Here is a 22,446-nt window from a genome sequence, read left to right as displayed (position 1 = left end):
AATAAGCAGCTATTTTGTTACAACAAAGAACTAAACCCTCGTCTTTGTAACAGCAACTTTCATCCAGTGACATGATGTAGCTATGAATCACGAAAAACCATAATGCCTAAAGGATCAAAATTGCAAGGGACAGATTATTATTTCTATCCCAAGGGATCAGGGAAGCTTCCTAGGTAAGAAACATAGGGCAGACCAGGAAAGAAGTGCTCACATGTCCTCCCAGATCACACCACTTTGGAAGCACCAAAAACTTCCAAACCCACAGAACTAACTCAGAAAATGGCAGTGCAAAAAGCCTGAAGCTTGAGATAGTGCCCTTCCCCTTCACACCCATACCACCACCACGTTAGGAACAGAGCCCAACATTAACATAATGATCAAAATCAAGAAATTGGATAGAAAATTAGCAAACAATAAAAAAGAACCTGACCATGAAAATATTGTGACAGAAAAAATCAAGATATAAACTGAAAAGAAGACAATGAAGTCAAAACAGCCATAAGCCTCGAAGAAAAACATAAATTGGACACAGGCCCAACAAGAATTCCTGGAAGAGCTTTAAAAAGGATTTTCAAAATCAAATGAGAGTAGTAGAAGAAAAATTAATTTAAAAAAAGAAAGGAAGAAAAATTATGAAGACAGCTTGAGAAAAAAAGGAAAAAATACTGAAGAAAATATCACCTAAAAAAACAGAATTGGCCAAATTTTAAAAGAGGAACAAAAATTCACTGATGAAAATAACTCCTTAAAAAGCAGAATTGGTCAAATGGAAAAAGTACAAAAGCTAGGTAAAGAAAATGGTTCCTTAACAATTAGAGTTGGGTAAGCAGAAGGTAGTGTCAGGCCTGGAGTCAAAAAGACTCATCTTCCTGAGTTCCAATCTGGACTCAAACACTTACTAGCTGCATGACCTGGGCAAGTCACTTAACCTTGTTTACTTCAGTTCCTCATTTATAAAATGAACTGGAGAAGGAAATGGAAAATCACTCTAGTATCTTTGCCAAGAAAACCCTAAATGGGATCACAAAGTGTCAGACATGATTGAAGTAATTGAACAACAACAATTGGAAGCTAATGACTTTATGAAATCTCAAGAAAGAAAAACACAAAGTCAAAAGAATGAAAAAATAGAAGAAAATCTGAAATATCTCATTGGAAAAAAAACTGACCTCGAAAATAAGCCAAAGTAAGATAATTTAAGAATTACTGGATTACCAGAAAGCCTAGACATAATATTACAAGAAATTGCCAAAGAAAACTACTCTGATGTTGTCAAGCCAGAGGATAATGTGGAAATTGAAAGAATCCACTGATCACCACCTGGAAGATATCCCAAAATGAAGATTCCCATGAATACTATTGACAAATTCCAGAGCTCCCAGTTCAAAGAGAAAATACTTCAAGTAGCCAGGGAAAAAAATAAAATATTGTGGACCCATAATTGGGATCACACAAGATTTGGCAGCTACCACATTAAAGAAGCAGAAGGCTTGGATTATGATATTCCAAAAGACAAAAGAGTTGTGATTACAGTTAATAACAACTTACCCAGCAAAACTGAGTAAAATCTCTCAAGAGAAAAATGTATTTTTAATGAAACAGAAGATGTTCAAGGATTTCTATGGAAAAGACCAGAGCTGGATAGAAATTTTGACTTTGAAATACAAGTAAAAAGTAAAAAAGTAAACATGAAAGAGAAATCACAAGGGAATCAATAAGGTTAAAATGTTTACCTTTTTATATGGGAAGATGAGATACATCCTCTAAGAATTTTTACCATTATTAGGGCAGTAAGAATGATTCTACATCAAAAGGGGGTGTGAGAATGAGTTCATTATACTGGGATGATATAAAAAAGGACAGGTGAGAAAAAGGGATACCTTGAGACAAAGAAGGAAGGAGAGGAAGAATGGAGAAAATTATCTCATATAAAAGAGTCACACAAGGAAGAGCTTTTACAGTGGAGGGGAAAATGTTAGGGTAGCAGGTGGGCAATTCTTGAACCCCACATTAAATTGGTTCAAAGAAGGAAAATATATAAACATGCTCAATTGGACATTGAAATCTATCTAACTCAACAGGGAAACAGGATGGCAAAGTGAGGGAATTATAAAAGGGAGGAAAAAAGGCAGTCATCAGAAGCAAAAAAAAAGACTTGAGGGGAGGGACAAGATAAAAAGAGAGATAGAAGGATAAACAGAAGAAAACAAGATAGAAAGATAAATGGAAGAAAACAAGATAGAGGGAAGTGTAAAGTTAATAATCAATGGTGAATGTGAATGGGATGAACTCACCCATAAAATGGAAGCAGATAGCAGAATGGATTAGACACCAGAACCCAGCAATATGTTATTTATAAGATTAAACACTTGAAACAGAGAGACACACACAGAATTAGAATAAGGGGCTGGAGCAGAATCTATTATGTTTCAGTTGAAATAAAAATGCAAAGGTAGCAATTATGGTCTCAGACAAAGCAAAAACAAAAATGGACCTAGTTAAGAGGGATAAGCAAGGAACCTACATCTTGCTAAAAGGAACCATTAAAAATGAAGTAATATCAATACTTACATCTGCACCAAGTGGCAAATTTTTAAAGGAAAAGTTAAATGAAGTACAGGAGGAAATAGAATATAAAAATATGCTGGGGAGGGGGACTCAACTTTCCCCTCTCAGAGCTAGATAAATCTAAGCATAAAATAAATAAGAAAGAAGTCAAAGAGATGAATAGAACCTTAGCAAAGTTAGAGATTATAGAGCTCTGGTAAAAATGGAATGGAAATAGAAGGACATCTACCTTATTCTCAGCTGAATACTGGAGTTGTCTGCCATTTCCTTCTCCAGCTCATTTTACAAAAGAGGAAACTGAGGCAAACAGGATGAAGTGACTTGACCAGGGTCACATAGCTAATAAGTGTCTGAGGCCAGATTTGAATTCAGGTCTTCCTGATTCCAGACTTGGTACTCTATCTACTGAGCCACCCAGCTGCCCATTAGGTTTAGCCAGAACCTATTTTTTCCTTGGAAGTATTGCACAGACAGCCCCATTGGAAGGTCTTGGGTGTTCACTCTCAAAATTCAGCTGACCATGTGAATTTGGATAATTCTCAACTTTCCTGAGCCTCTGTTCTATCATTTCTAAAATGGTAATAAAAAAGTCATTTTACTTTAAGGGGAACTCTATATGTTGGAGACACATTGAAGAGACAGACAGATGGATAGATAGAGAGAGAGAGAGAGAGAGAGAGAGAGAGAGAGAGAGAGAGAGAGAGAGAGATTATACCGGGGTGAGGGGTGTTTTAATGTTTTCAGTATTCCTGCATTGGAGTCTTCCAATATCTCATTGTAGCATGAAGGCAGCCTTGGGTTCTGTACAAATGAAACTCTAGCTCTGACTGGGCTTTGGTGATGGTCTCTTCAGCTGTCATACAAGAAGGAGCTCAGTTAAGTTCTGAAAGGCCCATGGGTCAGACTGGCCAACAGGTGTTGAATTTTTTTTTGGACTTAGTATTTCACAAAGAATGTCTAATAGAAGAGTTGGGATCTGCAGCGATGGACAGGTGTGTTTGGGATATGCTTCTAAATATGTAACAACTGGCTCTCCAGGAAAAAAGGATGCATGACATACTTTTAAGTTTAAACTGCATTATTAACATTTTCCCCATCATATTTTTATGTCTAGACAATAATCATGACAATAAAAGCAAATCCTGATATGCTCCATCATTTTTCAGCTGTTTCTGATTCTCTGTGAACCCATTTGGGGTTTTCTTGGCAAAGATACTGGAGTTGTTTGCCATTTCCTTCTCCATCTGATTTTACAGTTAAGGAAACTGAAGCAAACGGTGTTAAGTGACTTGCCCAGGGTCACACAACGAGTATGTGTCTGAGGCCAGATTTGAACTCACAAAAATAAGTCTTCCTGACTGTAAGTCCAGCACTCCATTTACTGCACCATCAAGCAGCCCTTCCTGATTGTAGTGTTTGCCAATTTCCAAGGTGTAAATGCTCACACTGAAAATTTAACAATCAGCTCACAAAACAGGTACCAGCTGACTTGAGTACGCCCCTGGTTGTATCTCTCATCAGGAAAACCATGGATAGTTTAAATATTGTTATTAACAATGTTGTTATCAAGGAGAAATGGTATACTTGAGGAAAACTGAGTGAAGAGCAAATTAAAAGGCCACTTGTTTTTGTGTGAAAGGAGTTAGTCTGAATCACAAATTCTGGGTCATGCAGGGTAATTGTTGAGGGTATTGTGGTAGCTGTGGATGAGGGATGATGATAGTATCATAGATTTAGAGCTAAGAGGGACCTTAGATGTCATCTAATCTAACCCTTCATTTTTCAGTTAGGAAAACTGAGGGCTAACCATTAGAAAATAAACTCATTGTGAGCAGTGATTGTTTCATTCTTTGTACTTCTATCTTCATCTCCAAGCAGAGTGCACCTCAGTAAATGAGATGCCAGTAAAAGTAGGTCAGAAGAAGTAATACAAGGACACTCTCAAGGTCTCTCTCAAGAAATTTGGAATTGATTGTGTGATATGGGAGACACTGGCACAGGACCACTCAGCATGGCATGCCCATATCAGAGAAGGTGCTGTGCTCTGTGAGCAAAGCTGAATTTAAACAGCTCAAAGGAAATGCTGGATGTAAAGGGTTAGAGTATCCAACCCAAATGTTCACATGGACTATTTGTGTCTGACCTGTGGTAGAGCATTCCAAGCTCATATTGTCCTGAGCAGTGACAGTTGGACACACTGAAACTTGACTCTAGCATAGTGATGTCATTTTGGTCCTCTTCAAGAATGAAGGACAGCAACCAACCAACCAACCAACCAGAAGTAGGTAGGTGAGGCAGGTTAACAAGGAAAGCTAGAGGAGCAGCCACATGGCATAGTGGATAAAGAGACAGGCTTGGAATAAGGAAGATATGCCATAACAGAGAGGAAAAAAGGAATTCCCTCCCCCTTCCCATTTAAGAAAGGAATAATAAATATTTGTGAAGCCAATTGCACAATCTACCTCACAGGATTATTGTAAGGAAAGTACCTAACGAACCGTAAAATAATCTATATTATAAATGTGAGCTATTATTGTATTTATTAAATGCCTATTATCTTTCAGACATTATGTTCATTGTTAGGGATACAAAGCAAAAGGAATAATATAGTCCAAGCCCTCAAGGAGTTGACATTCTAATATGGGACATAACAAAAAATAGGGGTCTGCAAGATAAGTAGAGTAGTTTGGAGAGAATCTTAAAGGAGAAGGCTTTATGATTTGGGTGAACTGGAAAAGTTCTCTTGTAAAAGGTACAATTTGAGCTAAGTCTTGAAGGAAGCTATGAGATTACGAGGTAGATGACGAGTAGGGAGAGCATCCCAAACATGAGTGACAGCCTATACTACTAAGTCATGGAGATGAGAGATGTAGCATTGTGCATGAGGAACAGCAAGCAGACCAGTATGATGAGATCAGAGAGTGTGTACAGCAGTGCAATGTGTAAGAGTGGAAAGCTGGGAAGGGGCCAGGTTATGAAGAGCTTTAAATGCTTATAAAGGACTTTATATTTGAGTGTGGATGTAATTGAGAGCCACTGGAGTTTATTTAGGTGGGCACCGTAACATGGTCAGACTCACACTTTAGGAAAATCACTTTGGCAGTTGAGTATGGAGAGATTAGAGGCTAGAATTCTAAGTAGGAGGTGGCTGCAATAGTCCAGGCAAGAGTGGATGAAGGTTTGAACTAGGGTGGTAGTGGTGAGAGTGAGGGAGTGTATACTAGAGATGTTGTGAAGGTGGAAAAGACAAAATTTGGCAACTGATTAGATGTGTACAGTGACTGAGAATAAGGAGCCAAGGATGAAACTATGGTTGAGAACCTGGGTGACTAGAAGTATGATCATAATGCCATATATTTATATTGCACTTTACCAAATTTACAAGGCATTTTGCAGACATTATTACTTCTAAGCCTCTTAACAACCCTGTTAGGCAAACACCATAGGCATTATGATGTCCAAGAAAGAGACTCAGAGATTAAATGACTTTCCTGGGAGGTAGTCAATAAGCATCTGAGGCAAGAATTGAACCGAGGTCTTCCAGACTCAATGTCCAAAGCTCTATGCACTATGCAAATCATAGCATTCCATTAGAATTCAGGCATTGTCATTATTCTCACTGCTAGCCATAAAAGGACATGCAATGAATTACAGTATAATGGCACCTGCAATGGAAAGCACATTCTATTTGGAATCAGAGGATTTGGGTTCAAATCGATCCTCTTTGACCTGTGGGACCTCTCAGAGGGTTGGATTCGATGACAGCTCAGGTCCTTTTCGATTCTAAGTCTACAATCATAAGAGTCGATAAATATTCCAGGGGCAGCATTGTGAGGGTTACAGGCAGGGGAACTAACCTTTCACTAACTTCCAAACCTATTTTTTGGTAACTGAAGACACTTCACAAAGAAGATCAGTGTATGCTTGGAGATACTAAAGTTGTGTCCTTACCTGCATTCCGCTTTGTTATTGCGGACAACACAGATACCATCACTCTCACAGGTGAATCCTTCACAGACACTCACGTTAGGTTTGGATGGAGGCACTGGCTCTGTCGTAGGGAGAGATGACGGCTCAGTGAAAAGGAGATGTGATATATCTAAAGGAGAAAGCAGTACGATAGAGGTTGGGTTTTGTTTTAATAACCATGGAATGTTAGGTTTTAAGATTGTGGGTGTGGCAGAGCACTTAGAGTCCCGTAGAAATTAAGGCTGAGTCAGTCAGTCAATAATCATCAGCTAATATTAAGCACTTAATTTGTGCCAGCCATGGTGTTAAGTGTCAGGGATACAAAGAAAAAGAAAAAATAACCTGTCCCTGCTCTTGAGGTGTGTCTATTATAAAGGAATCAGCAACAGCAACTAGGTACCTAGAAGATATAAAGAGTAGATGAAAGATAAACTGAAGGGTGAGGCAACAGGTCAAGGGGAGGATAGATGATAGCTTGATGGGGATATCTTAGAAGTCACAGACATTCTGATGCAAAACAACATGCTGCATGTTTTAGGGGGTTTCAGAATAGAGAAAATGGCATAGTTAGAGCTCAGAGCTCAGAGTTAACACATTTGCCTGATTTTATTAATCGATCAGAAAGCACCTGTGCAACTACTGTGTGCCAGGCACAACAAACACAAAGATAAAGCTGTAATTGTGTGATTAATACAGGACCTGGCAGAATTGATGAAGGTCACTTTTATGGCCTATAGAAATATGTATCTCTCCATAAGAATAGGACAATGCTAAAAGATGTATGACAAGGATTGTAATCTGGTGTTCCTATCAAACATATGAAAATCAAAATTTTCCAACAATATAAACTGGTTCATCTGCTATCATAAGACTTCTCAACTCTTAAACTCCTAAGTCAGAGAGAACAAAGACAAGAGCATATTAGAGCCAGAGACCTTAATTTATACAGAGTTCCATCCCCTTCATTTTACTGAGTCCTGGACATGGCTCAACGTGTGTTCGGTGATTTGGTGTAGACCTATAATGTCGTTAGCGTACAAAGCTTACAGTGAGGAAATTCCTTCCACCAATACAAATGGACAATTATTCTCTAATTTTTAGTCTTGGAGAAAATCCCTGACTCACTGAGAGGTTAAGGACCTTTCCCAGGATTACATGGCCAGTATGCATAGGAGGCAGGACTTGAACCTAGATCATCCTGCCTCTGATACCAGTTCTCTATACTCTGTGCCACACTGCTTCTCAAAAGGTATGCTTAACATGAAAAAAAATATAGCTCTAATTAACAAAACATGGGAGCTATTGAAATTAAATATGAAACATACTCTCATTCCTTGTTATGGTACAGAGGTGATTCAGGGTAATCAAAGGTACCATAAGTAAAGTACAGGCTCTGGCAGGTCCAGGGATATCATGGAGCTAGCTCAAACCAGCTCACAAGAGCCGATTGTTAAATTTTCAAGATAAGCATTTACACTTTGGAAAATAGCAAATGCTACAAATTAGGGTGTGACATATGGCTTTGTTGACTGTTTAGGCTTAAGAAAATAATAGAAAAATGTTAATAATTAGAATTAAACTTAAAAGTGTATCTTGTATACATTTTTTTTCTAGAGAGCCAGTTGTTAAACATTTATCAGCACACCACTGGTCTTACCTAGCTGAAAAGGTTTCCATTAGGTTCTTTGCCTCAAACCCAGCCTAGCTAAACTTGAAGAAGTTCAGCATCAAAAGACCAAGAATGAAGTAATGATATTATTGGGAACATGTACTAAGCAATGTGAGGGTTACAATTCAGGTCAATGGAGAAGGTGCACCCATCAGGCTGAAATCATGGACCTTCTGAAGTATTGATATGCATTGTTGATATGCATTGGTGCAGCTCACCTGTTTTAAGAACTAAACAGATAATTTTTACTACTAGAAATTTATGCAAAGAAACACACACATACACACAACACACACAAAACTTCCAGAAATAACAATGCTGAAGAACAAGCGTGTGTGTGTGTGTGTGTGTGTATACACATATATATATATTTTTATATATATATATATATATATATGATATGTGTATATATATCAATAAAGCTTACTTTTAAAAAAGGAATGAATTGTTTGGGCTTTGGGTGACTTTAATAGAATATTTTTTTTGGCAGGGCAATTGGGGTTAAGTGACTTGCCCAAGGTCACACAGCTAGTACATGTGTCAAGTGTCTGAGGCTGGATTTGAACTCAGGTCCTCCTGACTCTACTCACTGTGCCACCTAGCTGTCCCAACTTTAATAGAATTTAAACTTTTTTGTGTCTCAGACTCCTTTGGAAATTTGATGAAGCTTATGGATCATTTCTCCGAATGCTTTTAAATGAGTAAAATAAAATACCCAGGATTACAAATGAAAATAGTTGCATTGAAATACAGCTATCAAAACCTTTTTTTAGAGTCACAGGGCCCTGATTTAGAACCCCATTTGTTTCAGGTTTCAGTTGTTTGGGTTTGTTTTCACAAAACATATCATAAAATGGGTGACATATTTCCCCTTCTTTTCTTCTGTTTCTACCACAAACCTTAGACAGTCTCTTTCCATCTTTATGTGTGCCTTCTTGAAACAAGATAACGAAGAATCACAATTAGCTATCAAAATAAATATCATAGAACTTTGTTGATAAAAAGGTACTTTGGAAATCATCCAGGGGTGGGGAACCCGCAGCTTCGAGGCCACATGTGGCCTGGTAGGTCCTTGGGCGAGGCCTTTTGACTAAGTCCAATTTTTACAGAATAAATCCTTTCATTAAGGGGATTTGTTCTATGAAGTTTGGATTCAGTCAAAGGGCCACACTTGAGGACCTAAAGGGCCACATGTGGCCTCAAGGATGCAGGTTCCCCACCCCTGAGTCTAGTCTAACTTTCATATGTTATAAGGCTGAGGCCTAGAGAACTGTACTATGAAGTCACATGGAGACTTAATAGCAGAACTGAGACTAGAAGCCAAGAGTAATGACTCTCAGGCCAGGGATCTTTCTGATATACAGCTCCATGTTCCAGTTAATTAGCTGGAACATCTGCATAAGTTGGGCATGGTTCTTCCATACTTCCACAAATATCTAGTGTATGGAATATCCCTATAAACACATCTTATATACCTGAAAATAGAAAACAGAAACTCTCATTGTCACATACTGCAATATTAAAAAAAAACATTCTTCCAGCAAACCCCGGTAGGAAGAGATAGAAAGAGAAATTCCATTTAAAATAACTGTAGACAATATAAAATACTTGTGAGACTACTGCCAAGATAGGAACTACATGAACACAATTACAAAACATTTTTCACATAAATAAAGACATTTAAACAACTGGAGAAATATTAGTTGCTCATGGATAGCGTAAGTCACTATAATAAAAATGACAATTCTAACTAAATTTATCTATATATATACATATATAGTACATATAAAAATGTATATTAAATATACATTTATATATATATATATTTTATATATACTATAATTTACTTATGTAGTACCATACCAAACTACCGAAAATTATTTTATAGAGCTAGAAAAAAATAATAACAAAATTTATCTGGAAGAACAAAAAGTCAAAAATATCGATGGAATCGATGAAAAAAAAATGTGAAGAAAGACAGCCTGGCAATAGCAGATTTCAAACTATATTACAAAACAGTAATCGTTAAAACAATCTGGTACTAAGAAAAAGAGTGGTGGATCATTGGAATAGAATAGATACACAATACACTGTACTAAATTGCCACAGTAATCTAGTGTTTGATAAACCCAAAGATCCAAGTTTTTTGGGACAAGAACTCCCTATTTGATCTAAATTGCTGGGAAACCTGGAAAGCAGCTTGGCAAAAATTAAATATAACCCAACCACTCACACCATATACCAAGATAAGGTCAAAATGGGTACATATTTAGACATAAAGTGTGATATCAAATGCAAGTTAGGAGAACATGGAAAAATTATACCATCTACCCTATATAATATAAAGTTATGTTTTATATGATTTCACATGTACAATTCATATGACATTTCTTGCCTTTACAACGGATGTGGGAGGGGCAAGAGGGAAGGAAAGAATACGGAACTCAAAAAAAATTAATGAATTTTTAAAATAAATTTACTTAAAAAGAAAAAGGAAAACATTTTGTTCAGAGGAGTCACCTTATATTGACATACCTTCCACAGTCAGAAGCACATAAATATTATCTCCTTTGACAAAATCTCTGCTTCGCAACCTTTGGTGAGTTATGTAGTGACTGGTTCCATATCTTGGACCTCTGCTATATGATGTTCCATTAGGGAAAGTTGCTGTCTCTCCTACTTTGGAGGGCTTGTCCCAAAAAAACGTTCCATTTTCATTATCTGAAAAAGTAATTTATATTTATGGGTCATATCCAGTAAAGTCGGGTTTTTGTGAGGTTAGAAAAAGCATGACAAGCTAATAAATGGTGTTTATACTTTCTCTGTCAGATTTGTGGAGCTTGTTACTACGTTCTTAATGCTAAAGGAATACATAGTAGACAGAGGCCTGATGATCTCCAGTGTGGTACAACTGGAAAGGTGCCAAAAATCCTAATGCAAAATATCTGTTCCACTAACCTGTTGTAATCCCACCATTCATTTTAAATGCATTAAGAGTGTATTGTACCTGGATAGAGCAACATATTAATACAGATTAATTTAATTTATTTAGTTAAATTGGTCAGATTAATTGATTGTCGCCTTCTGGGAAACAAAGTCTTGAAGGGATCTGACATCAAGAAAACAGTACAGCGTGCCAATGAGGCCTGGAAGTAGGGGACCCAAGTCAGCCAGGGGCAGTTACAGAACATTAGGAGGAACACAAAAGGGCCCTGGAGAGAGGGAAGAGGAGGAGAGATTATTCAGAAAATAAACTTTGCTTAACTTCATAATTCTGCCTGTGCTACTTCTATCTTTCCCAAGACACTCAAAAATGAAAAAACACAGAGCCCAGCAATTCATACAGAGTCTACTGAAGAGAAGAGGCTATTTCCTATTTATATGCCTGTTTCTGAACCAATTGAGGGAATTTCTGAAATATATTCAGATGCTCAAAAGAGAGTTAACTGTTTTACTTACGGTTTTGTTCTGGCTAGATTTTTTCAGACCGCACCAGAACCACCCCTATTCCTATAGCATGGAATGCTTTTAGAAACAGAAGGGACCTTAGAGAAGGTGTCTTCCAACCCCTTTATTCTAAGAATGGGGAAACTGAGCCCCAGGAAGATAATATAATTTACTCAGGATCATACAGGGAATGTTGTTTCCATTATGCTGCGTGTTCTGAACCCAGTATTACCTCTTGTAGTTACTTAGCAAAATGGGTTGAGGAAATCACAGAGGAATCAATACTGACCCTATGGAAGAGAGTTCCATTCCCTTCTCTGTGGCTCTAAAGATGGCACACTCTGCTTAGACTGTCAGCGGACCCTATCATCTTGCCCTATACTCAGAGTGCAAGGCTAAGTAGCAAAAGATCATGGGAGGAGTATGAGGGAGGTGCTGTTTTCTGAGACAATGTGACAATTCAGTATCTCTGGGTAATTCTTCAATGTAATTTGAGGAAGAATGATTTCCAAAGAACGACTTCAAGATATCATTTCCAGAGGGGCCTGAGCCATGCTGTGTTGGTAAACAAAATACTGACTCTTAGCACTCAGTTCAACCACGTGCCCTTGAAGAGTTTGGCCTTTGTTTCCTTGATTAGATTGAGAGTCCTTGGTGACCTCCTTGCCTCAGGGGAGGGCCTAGTTTACCCATGAGTTTGAGTGACATGCTTGGGACATCAGAGGCTTTTAGACTATGTGGGTTTAAGTTGCCTCTTTGTGACAATTTTAGGTCACGTGGGTGAGTCGCATGTGTGACTAACCCTTGACCCTGAAAAAGATATAAAACCAGAGGTTGGCTTTCTGTTTTTCAGAGCTCTTACCCACAGCCATGGTGGCACGTGTGACTCTGGGCCAGTCCTTGTTATGAGCTCCCAGGCTGAACCTAGATGTTGGTAACTATGAATTGTATTTGGTTTGTCTGTCGATGTTTGTAATTTTTCTGTATTTGCTCTGAAGTTCAGGGTGCTGGCTTTTCCCCCTGAACTAAGTGAATGGTATTTGTATGCTGAATTAAAGTAAGACTGTTAACCCCTTAACGTTGCTTTCCTTAGTAAAGCAAATCAAAAGAACCTGGACTTTGGCAGCACTCTTGTCGTTGGGCTTCTGTTGGTCTTTCACCCCCACAACAGCTGCTAGCCAGATTGTTGAAACACATGCCAACTTCACTATTGTCTCAACTATCTCTCCAAACTTCTCTACCTCCTCTCCAGCCATCTTGTCTGCCTGGTATCCTTTCTTCCCCCCCATCCTATTCTCTAGTTCTCATTCAATACTGTCATTTCCCATTGGAAATGAAGCTCTTGGCAGTGAGGACTTTCCTGTTTGCTTGTATTTGTCTCCCCAGCTCTTCACACAGTGCTCTATCTACCTATTTATACATCTATCTATCCGTTTGTCTATCAAATTTATACATCTATCTATCTGTCTGTCTATCAAATACATCTATCTATCTGTCTATCTATCAAATTGGGGTTTGGAGTTCAGATTTTTTTCTTCCCTACTTATTTATTCTATTATTCATTTTTTTCCTGAAAAACTAGGACAGTTAACCCTTTTGTCTCATGTAGCTTTCATTTATAGTTTCTTGAAATACAGCTGTGAAAAAAGGCTTTGATAAAGCCCGTTGGGATACAAATGGATGCCTCTCAAACCCAAATCACTCTGGCTCTCACTGATTGGCCAATAATAGGTCCCAGCAAAAGCCTCAATTGTTCATTGTTTAGTTTTGATGGCTCAGAGTGAGTGCAAATAGCAATTGTTTCTGTTCTGGCCAGAAACCTTGAATGTCTTCCCTTCTGAGATTCATCCCTTTGAGAAGGGAAACTAGGCCATCTTTTGCCTCAATTCTGACCTGTCCTTTAATCAGTGAATGGTTGTTGCCTCAGACAAACTGAAACCTGGGAAGGATCTTAGCTTAAAAAGGCTGAGGTCTCCCACTGCATCCGATGCCATTGCCAGTCATACTGACCTTTGTCTTGCCACTGGACTCTGAATGACTCTGGAAGAGAAAGTGAGGCCAATGACTTTGTACCACCTTGCCTCCCTTAAATCCAATTCACTTGCAAGTCAAGACATCACCCTCCTGATTTTATTGGTCCTCTTGAGAATGAAGGACAAACAGCAACAAGGTTGTCTATCTATTCATGGTGAGAGAGACTTCTACATATGGTTTCTGTGCGTTTAACTCCAAGATTACCATGTTTATTACCTGCTCTATCACAGAAGTTCAACCTTTTCACAATAAATTTCAAAATTCAGGCTCGCAATAATCCTTTGGGAAACACTCTTCTTTTCTCCTTCCCAGACCCCAACAATATACAGTAAAAGTAGTGAAGCCAGAAGTTCACTTCCTAAATACGGTTCTTTTTCAGGAACTAGAAAACAGGCGTGATATTCACAGCATGGACCAACCTTACAAATTTTTCATTGAGTAATTATAATTTGTTCCTCTTTTTCAATGTCATTGTTTCACATTTTGAGCTTGCTTAAGCTGTTCATTCATTCCATAATCATTTCTTAAGTAATTCTCTTCTATTCAAAAACTGAATTATGCCACTATCATATACAATCTTGGTGTTACCGAGGTATTTGGGCAGCACAAGGGGTAGCCAGGAAAGTAAATTGAACAGGGAACAGGAATGGGAGAGGTTGAGAATTAATTAAGGGGAAGGATTAACCTTTGCATCAGCCCATATTTTTCATGTGGCCAACCTTCCCATTCCAAGTTTCTGTGTCGGAGCTTTTACTGCCCATTGTTCTTGACACTCACCTCCCCACAACCACTGCAATATTCCCTCACAAGCTCTCCTTTTCCAAAGACTATGGAATCCTGTACCAGAACTATTGGTGGTCATTATTAAATGATAAGCAATCTAGTTTGAGTTTCATTCTTTTTTCTCTTCCTTCTTTTCCCTTCCCTCCCTACCCAGCTTTCCAGTGAAATTACATATTGTATCAGGAATTAAGAAAACAATTCACAAACCAAATTTTTTAAATGGATCTGTAGTCATACTCCTCTGGTTGGACATGCGCTGACGAATATCAGGATCTTGATCCAATAGCGTCATTGTGGCTTGTTGCCATGGACACGGCCACTGTAATTGTTCATCATTGGCTCCAGAGATCAGGGAGAAGTATATCCCTATCTTAGTCTGATTATTTAAATCCAACAAAATTTGAAAGGCATAGCCAGTAGGAGAATAAAATGGAGGGCTAACAATGATTCCCCTTGAACTCAGGAGTTGTGTGAAATTGCTTATCTTCCAAAGGTGATGAGGACAGCGTGTTTCTGAAAGGTTGAGGTCATCAATGGAGAGACCACCAGCTGATGTGCCAATACCTCGAGTTCCTTCAAATACCACCCTGAATTTGGTGGAAACTGCCAATGGTACATGATAGAGTTGCCAGGTTCCAATGGGTTGATCTATAATAGAAGAGAAATGTTGATTTTTTTTAAAGTTAATCAATTACTGAGTCACTTACTAATGAACAGGAATAGTTCATAGCTTCCAGGACTAAATGGTACGTCATAAGTCAATAAGTTTCTATGCCATAGTTCCATCCACCCTCCAAGCATTTTACTTCCTGATTTCATTTCACAAGACCTGATGGAAAGTTTGAGAACTTTTCCAGTAACCAATGAAGTAACCTCCCAATCTTTTCTAGGGTTATGTAGAGCTAGACAAGCAGCCATATTTAGAGATCAAGTTTTACCTCTGTCCTGCTCACAAGAATATGAGAACTAATACTGATAATAGCTAGAAATTATGTAGTGCTTTTAGGTTTGCAAAACAGTTTTACAAAACCTCATTTGATCCTGATGGCAATCTTGCAAGAAAGGTGCTATTATTACTCCCATGTTAGAGAAAAGGAAATTAAGCATAGAGAAATTAAATTATTTGTCGAGGGTCACATAGGAAAGACAAAATAAAAACAGAAACCTTGGACCAGATGAATGCTACGATCTTCTCCAGCTAAGAGCCCCATGAACATCACAAACTACCTAAAGCCTAGCATTATAAAGAGGGAAAGCCTCTTACAAGTTCTATGCAAGGAAGTAAAGAGCTACAGAAGTTTTCAGCCCGAAATCAACCTTAATTCCCCAAGGGTGAAAGCTCATACCTTTTACTTCATCCGCCAGAGTAAGAGAGCCATTACTATGTTCTGAGGTATACACCTTGACATATATCTTGAGCTGGTCATCTTTGTTACCACTGTTGTAGTAATAAAACTGCAAGCACTGAAACGCTCTCTTGGGGTGAAATATGCGGCTTTCCAGGATTGCCTTTTCCCCAACATTCACAGAGCTGCTGTTGAAGTGCATAAAGAAACCACAGCCTGGGAGAGTACAAAGAAGAGATTTTACATTTGAAGATCTTGGCTCCAGAAGGGAAATTTCACAGATAGGTGGACTTAATCTTAATATATGAAGCCATGATAAGCTTATCATGTGTGTGTGCATGCATGTGTGTGTATGTATATACTACAACTTAAGCTACAGTCAGGATTTGAAAAATTAGTTCACTGAATCAATACGAAGTGAAATATTAGCCATGTACATGTAAAAAAACCAAAAAACCCCTCACATTTACAATAGTAAATCAATTCATTTTTTCATGGCTCCATGCCTAACCAGATTTGGCAAAAGGGGAAACTGAGGCATGGGAAGATTAAAAGAGCCAAACACCATTATGTCATTTCAAATGTCACTTCAAACCCTGCCACAGTACCCAGGCAGAATGATGCAGGTTGAGGGGTGTGCTGGTAAATATTTAACAACCAGAATTCTGTGGAGGGAAAAAAAACCATGTAGGCATGACAGATTTTTATGTTTAATCTACATGATCATTTTCTCCATCACTTTCTAAATCGAGACATCCAACAAATCAAAAAATAAGCCTTGATTTGCATATTTGGTGATTTCTGAAGCATGAATGTCTACACAGAAAATTTGACTCCAGGTTGGAGATCCTTCCAAATCTGCACACATGCTTTCCCATTCCTTCCACAGTAAGAAAAGAAGTGCTCTACGGAATGTGCCCCTAGGGAAACACCCATCAGGAACAGGAGAAAAGAAGAAGGGAGACCAAATGAGGAGAGGGGCTCATTGCAACAATTAACAAGTAGTTTCCACAACTGCATATATTAGGATTAATTCAAGCCAAGGATTTGAACATCATCTCAGGAAATGTAAATACACTTCAGTTCTGAGGATAAAAGAAACAGTGATGATGAAGAAAATAAGGCCTTTTGATAGTCTGCCCTGATTGGCACTCTTCCTGAATTCTTGTCTCTTACTAGCCAATCATGACGATGAAAATAATAATAGCTAACATTTATATTGTGCTTTCTATTATCTGTTCACTGAGCTAAGAATTTTACAGCTATCTGATTTGGTCCTCACAGTAACCCTGGAAGGTAGGTGCTATTATTAACCTTATTTTACAAGTGAGGAAACCAAGGCAAACAGAGACTTTTTTAAGTAACTTGCCTAGTGCCACATAGCTAGTGAGCAACTGAGGCCAGATTTGAACTAAGGTCTCTCCTGACTCTATCCAGAAAAGAGATCTAGAGCTGTGAAAGGTACCTCATGTGCCATGTAGTCTAGTCTCTTCATTTTACAAAGAGGAAAATTAGGCACAGCAGGATTAAGTGATATTCCCAAAGACAAAAATAGATTTTGAACCTAGATCCTCTGATTTCAGGTAGGTGTCCCCCTATACCATGCTGCCTCCCTTGAGTTCCACTCTCAGAGGCCAATGGAGAAATGTAGCTGATGGAGGATGTGGGGCCTTTAAGAACTATTACTCTATGCACAGGGAAATGCCTGCCTCAGTTTCCCTAGTGACCAATCCAGTTTAGACAGTCCCAATTTCATGAATTGTTTCATTTTTCTGACTCTCAGTTTTCTCATTTGTAAAAATTCTCAGATTTCTGAAAGTATAAAACTTGGATTCGATCTTCACAAAGTTCCTTACTGCTCTAATATTCTATCACTATAATTCTACTTACTCAACTTTCTGAATAAAATTTGCATCAGGAAGATCATGGGGCTGGTCAGAGTGGGTTATTTGCTTCCTAACTAGGTACTTATGGGTTTCTTCAATATTTTTTGTTTAGCAGCCCCTATGTTCAAAGTAAACACTGAGATATATAAAATATGCGCCCTGCCCTCTAGGAGTTCACATTTTATGGGAAAGACAATATATTTGTAGAAAGAACAAAATATCCTAACAAATTACATGATTGTAAGTAATAATTCTCAAGCTCAAGGAAAAGAAAAAAAGTGAGTTCAGATACCTACTTCAGCCTGCCCTCCTCTTCCTTAACCTTCCTGTTTCCCCCATCCCCTGAACACAAGAGCAGTCTTACTTTTCCCTTAGCATATTTTCCCTGACCTACCCAAAAATCATTCCATGAGATGATTAAGAAAGGGAGCTCCCAAGGCCTGTTTCCTTAGACTCCAGGCAGTTTATAAAGAAGTGATTATTCATGATTTTACAATGGAAAGAATATAGTCTCAATAGCCAGAGGACATGGCTTCAAATTCCAGCTTTGACACTGCCCCTGTTACTTTGAGTAAATCACTTATCTCCCCTGCACCACAATTTACTCAACTGTAAAATGAAGGCGTTGAACAACATGGCCTCTGAGACCCTTTCTAGCTCTGAACCTCTAGGTCTAGGATTCTATCTCTCTTAGTGTCCTCTCTTAGTGTCCTTAGTGGCCATCCAAACTACTGTAAAAGTTCTACGTTTTAGTATCTCGATTTACATTTCTGTTACCAGAAACAGAAATATCAAGTTTGGAGTTAACAATTTTGTGTTTTAAGATGACTTTAGCCCAAACCAAACTACAAAGGAAAATATGTAACAGAATAAATGAGATGTCATCTACAAACAATTTTCCCTTGCTTTGACCACCTGAGAAGTTGAGAAAAAAAGCATGGGGGAGAGAGAGAGAGAGAGAGAGAGAGAGAGAGATCTTTTCTCTAGAAAATTACATCTTATCCATTTCTCCTCTTCTGGCTCTGAAGAGTCTAGTAAAATACCCTGTGGAATGGCAAAGAGAGGTATAAAAATTCCCTCTCTCTTCCATCCTTTCTCAGACACTCGCTTCAAACCCAGCCTGTTGCTTGATGCAAATGGAATTGCCTAAATGGGCAGGCAGACAACTGCTCTGATTTGTCCTGAATGTAAAGAAGGCTTGAGATTGTGGCTCCTTCTCTTTCCCCTACCCTATCACCTTCTTTCCTTCCCTCTCACCTGTCACCAGTAGAGTTCCTAAGGAATGGAAAGAATCCATAACCACCCAAATCTTTCTAAATTCCCTCCTGTGCATGCGTGCACACACACACACACACACACACACACACACACACACACACACACTTGATTAAGCCATCTCTCCTCAACGTTGGAAGCCTAGGATCTGAACTACAGACCAAAAATCTGGAGATTAAAATCCACCCTCCAGAGGAAACTGAGAATTGAAGAGGTTAAGAGACATATTGGAAGTAAAATCAGAGGTGGGATTCCAACCCAGAGCTCTAGGATGCCAGAATCACTTACTACTGTCCAATCTCAGTAAGATGTTACAGTTGCAGGAAGGTAAGGGAGAAGACTTTAATCATTTTAATTTGCTACAGTCAAATTCCAAAACTGCTCTTAAAATAAATCTAAAACTAGATAATAAGTCTAAGAAGACTGATAGAGCTTAGAAATAAGACCCCATTCTGCCTAGCTTAGCTTCTTCCATTACAGCACCAGCCTGGTGTAGGAGATAAACTTCCTAGACCAGGAATCAAGAATACCTGGGTCCCCATCAGGTCTCTGGCACTGGCTACCTGTGTGACCCTGGGCATGTCCCTTACTCTCTGTGAACATCAATTTCCTCATCTGTAAAATGAGAAGGTTGGACTAGATGCCCTCTGAGGTCCCTAGAAGCTCTAAATCTGTAATCCTAATTTAGGGCATTACTAAGCTGGTCAAGACAAATGCTAAGAGGCCTGCTGAAGAAAGCAAAGAAAGGTATGTAAGATCCAACTCTTAATAGTTACCTCTGCACTTGCCCAGATATGTTTGATCAGTGTCAGGCCCAGCAGGCACCTGTGAAACTCTCTGCCAGTCACCATTATCTTCTGAGCTTTGAATCATGCCACAGATATTTTTCAGTTCAAAATCACATGAATCCAAAAAGGTTTTTGAAGAAGCTACAGAAGGCAAAAATCATTGAATGATTCTCTAGTCAGGAGGTCACCTATTTTTAGTTCAATGAATAACTGAGTTGAGTAATAAGAAAAGCATTGAGGGGGAGGAGGCCAGCAATCTTGGGCAATGAGCTGAGTAGCCTAAGGAGCTCTGATTAATGCCGGCTCACATAGCCAAAATAGAAAGGAACCCCACAGCTTGGTAAAGATGCCCTGACTTGGAAATGTTATTAAGGGATGTGTTGAGTCAATGCCTAATTCTTCCTGTTTCTTCAAATTACTGAACTGGCTGAGCTTCCATCTCTCCTCTTTAGGAATTTGTACATTTCATTGTCCTCCAGGTACTGTCTGAAAACAGTTTTCATTATGTCAAATACACCTATTTCTGGCTCTGTAGCAGTCCTTCCGAAATCTGTCTAGAAAATAAACCCTAATACCAAACTGACATTTCCAAGGGCAATTGTAAATCCATATCCTATGAAAGATCAGATATATTTCCAGATCAGGAAGAAGATCTATTTAGAAGAAGAACGCCATTGAGTCTTCCTTGTAGCCACATAGTGTTTAAAGGAGTCAATGGGGTATAGTGGTTAGAGGGCTAGTGTGGAAATCAGGAGTATTTATGGTCAAGTCCTGCTTCTGACACATAAGGCTTGTGTTAGTCATTCAACCAACATTGATTGCTATAAAGCACTTTCTACATGCCAGACACTGTGCTAAGCACTACAAACACAAAGAAAGAGGAAAAAACATTTCCTGATCACGAGTCTAGTGGGAGTTACTCTAGGCAAATCGTTTAGCCTCTCAGTACCCTAAGGCACCACTCTAAGACCATAAATTATAAAGTATCCATCAAGCTACATTGGTAGGGAGAGTTTTCTCTCTAGGAGGGAAACAATTAAAACTCATTCCAATAATCATGATCCAATAACAGCTTACAGTTATGTGGTGATTTACATTTTACGCAGCCTTCCTCATAATGAATCTCTAGAGGTTGGTAAAAATAGTACTTCTATTACATAGAAGAGGAAAGTGGGGCAATTGACTTGCCCAAAGTGACAAGGCTAATCAATGCAAAGCCATGACTCGGCTCTTGGTTTTCTGACTTCAAACCCACTGCCCCCAAACTTCCTCCCTAAAACACTATGTTGCAGCAATGCAGATTTAATTCTAATTGTTCTTCCCTCATTTTTCATTATGACTAATTTTTTCCTAATTGCAGGAAACTATTAGGTTGAAATTTTCCCCCTCAGAGCAAATGGAAATAGCCATGGTTCCCTAGAGGTCAGGATACTTACGGCAGTTGTAGAGTTTATTCAATTTTTCAATGTCATATTTACTTAAATCCATATTTTGTCCAATCACATCAAGGAACTTAGGGATTTTAGTTATAATTGTTGGTTCTGGGCCTTTTTGGAAGGCATTTTTGCTGTAGTGCATCAGAGATGTGTAGTCATAGGGAACACCCAGGGAGTTTGATACAGTGTCATCATGAATGAAGAAATTGTGCCGGTGAGCTAAAATAAAATAATAGAAATGATAAAAAATAAAATATGAATATTAAATTATAAAGCTTAATTTTTATGAACCTTGGCTTATCTTATAGCAGATTGAAGGTGACTGTGAATAATATTTTCTTACACGGTTCTATTTTGTGCATGTATTTGGAATCATCAGTATGAGGTCCTCCCAATGAGGAAACTCTTCCCACCAGTGCAGATCAGCAACTTACATTTAACTTATGGCCTTAGAGAAATATTTGAGGGAACTGTGCTTGGTCGTAGAGCTAGCTAGTATGTGTCAGAGGCAGATCTGGAAGGTAAGACTTCTTGACTCCCCAGCTTACACTTTATGCATTGTCACGTTGCATGGTACTATACAGCACGACATTCCAAAAGTATGTGGTATACACACATATTTCATGTGCAATACAATACAAAGGGATTTTGCTAGACTACAATTATTTGATTACCATGGTTAAGCTTCAAGTGGAGCTTCTCAAGCCCAAGAACTGTCTTTTGCCTTTCCTTGCTTCCCCAAAGCTTGGCCCAGTGTTGACACATAGTAGCTGCTTTAATAATGTTTGTGGTTGACTGAATGTTGTGGAAAGTAGCAGGAGTGGTAGGGTTGTAATGAAAGTGATGCCAAAAAAGAAAAAAGGAAAAAGAAAAGAAAGAAAAGAAAATTGATTAAACATTTTTTTAAATATGCAGAAGAGAATAGAAGGAATTTAAGAAAGAACATAGACAAGAAGGGCAATGTTTTTACTACCATATTAAAAAAAACAAGCTCTACATGGTAGATTCATGGTTTCATATTCAATCTTCTTTCTATGGCCTTTTAATATGAAAATGTTTTGTTTGTTGATGACTATCAAGTTCATAATAAAACTTTAAATAAAGTGTGTGACATGGATACATTGTGGGACTAAATAATTGCAATCTATATTGTGCTTTAAAACTACAAAGGACTTTCAATATATTATCTCATTTGATCCTTGATGGCCAATGGCCTATATAACCACACATATGCCTATTCCATGG

At 38.4% G+C, this 22,446-nt stretch overlaps 1 protein-coding gene across 1 annotated transcript in view; it reads right to left on the bottom strand.

The window, feature by feature from the left end:
- The window catches only part of LOC118833159 (meprin A subunit beta-like), a 97,911-nt gene that overhangs the window by 63,429 nt on the left and 12,036 nt on the right, over window positions 1-22,446 (bottom strand). The window contains exons 4-9 of the mRNA XM_036740556.1: window positions 21,202-21,420; window positions 19,754-19,906; window positions 15,817-16,032; window positions 14,678-15,118; window positions 10,742-10,927; window positions 6,520-6,667 (exon numbers count right to left, since the gene is read on the bottom strand). Coding sequence (XP_036596451.1) covers window positions 6,520-6,667; window positions 10,742-10,927; window positions 14,678-15,118; window positions 15,817-16,032; window positions 19,754-19,906; window positions 21,202-21,420 — 1,363 coding nt within the window. The remainder of the gene's footprint in view (window positions 1-6,519; window positions 6,668-10,741; window positions 10,928-14,677; window positions 15,119-15,816; window positions 16,033-19,753; window positions 19,907-21,201; window positions 21,421-22,446) is intronic.

This window comes from Trichosurus vulpecula (genome assembly GCF_011100635.1).
Source record: "Trichosurus vulpecula isolate mTriVul1 chromosome X unlocalized genomic scaffold, mTriVul1.pri SUPER_X_unloc_2, whole genome shotgun sequence".
NCBI classification, from domain to species: Eukaryota; Metazoa; Chordata; class Mammalia; order Diprotodontia; family Phalangeridae; genus Trichosurus; species Trichosurus vulpecula.
Note: the sequence above shows the minus strand (reverse complement) of the source record. Positions and strands in the feature narration are given on the sequence as shown.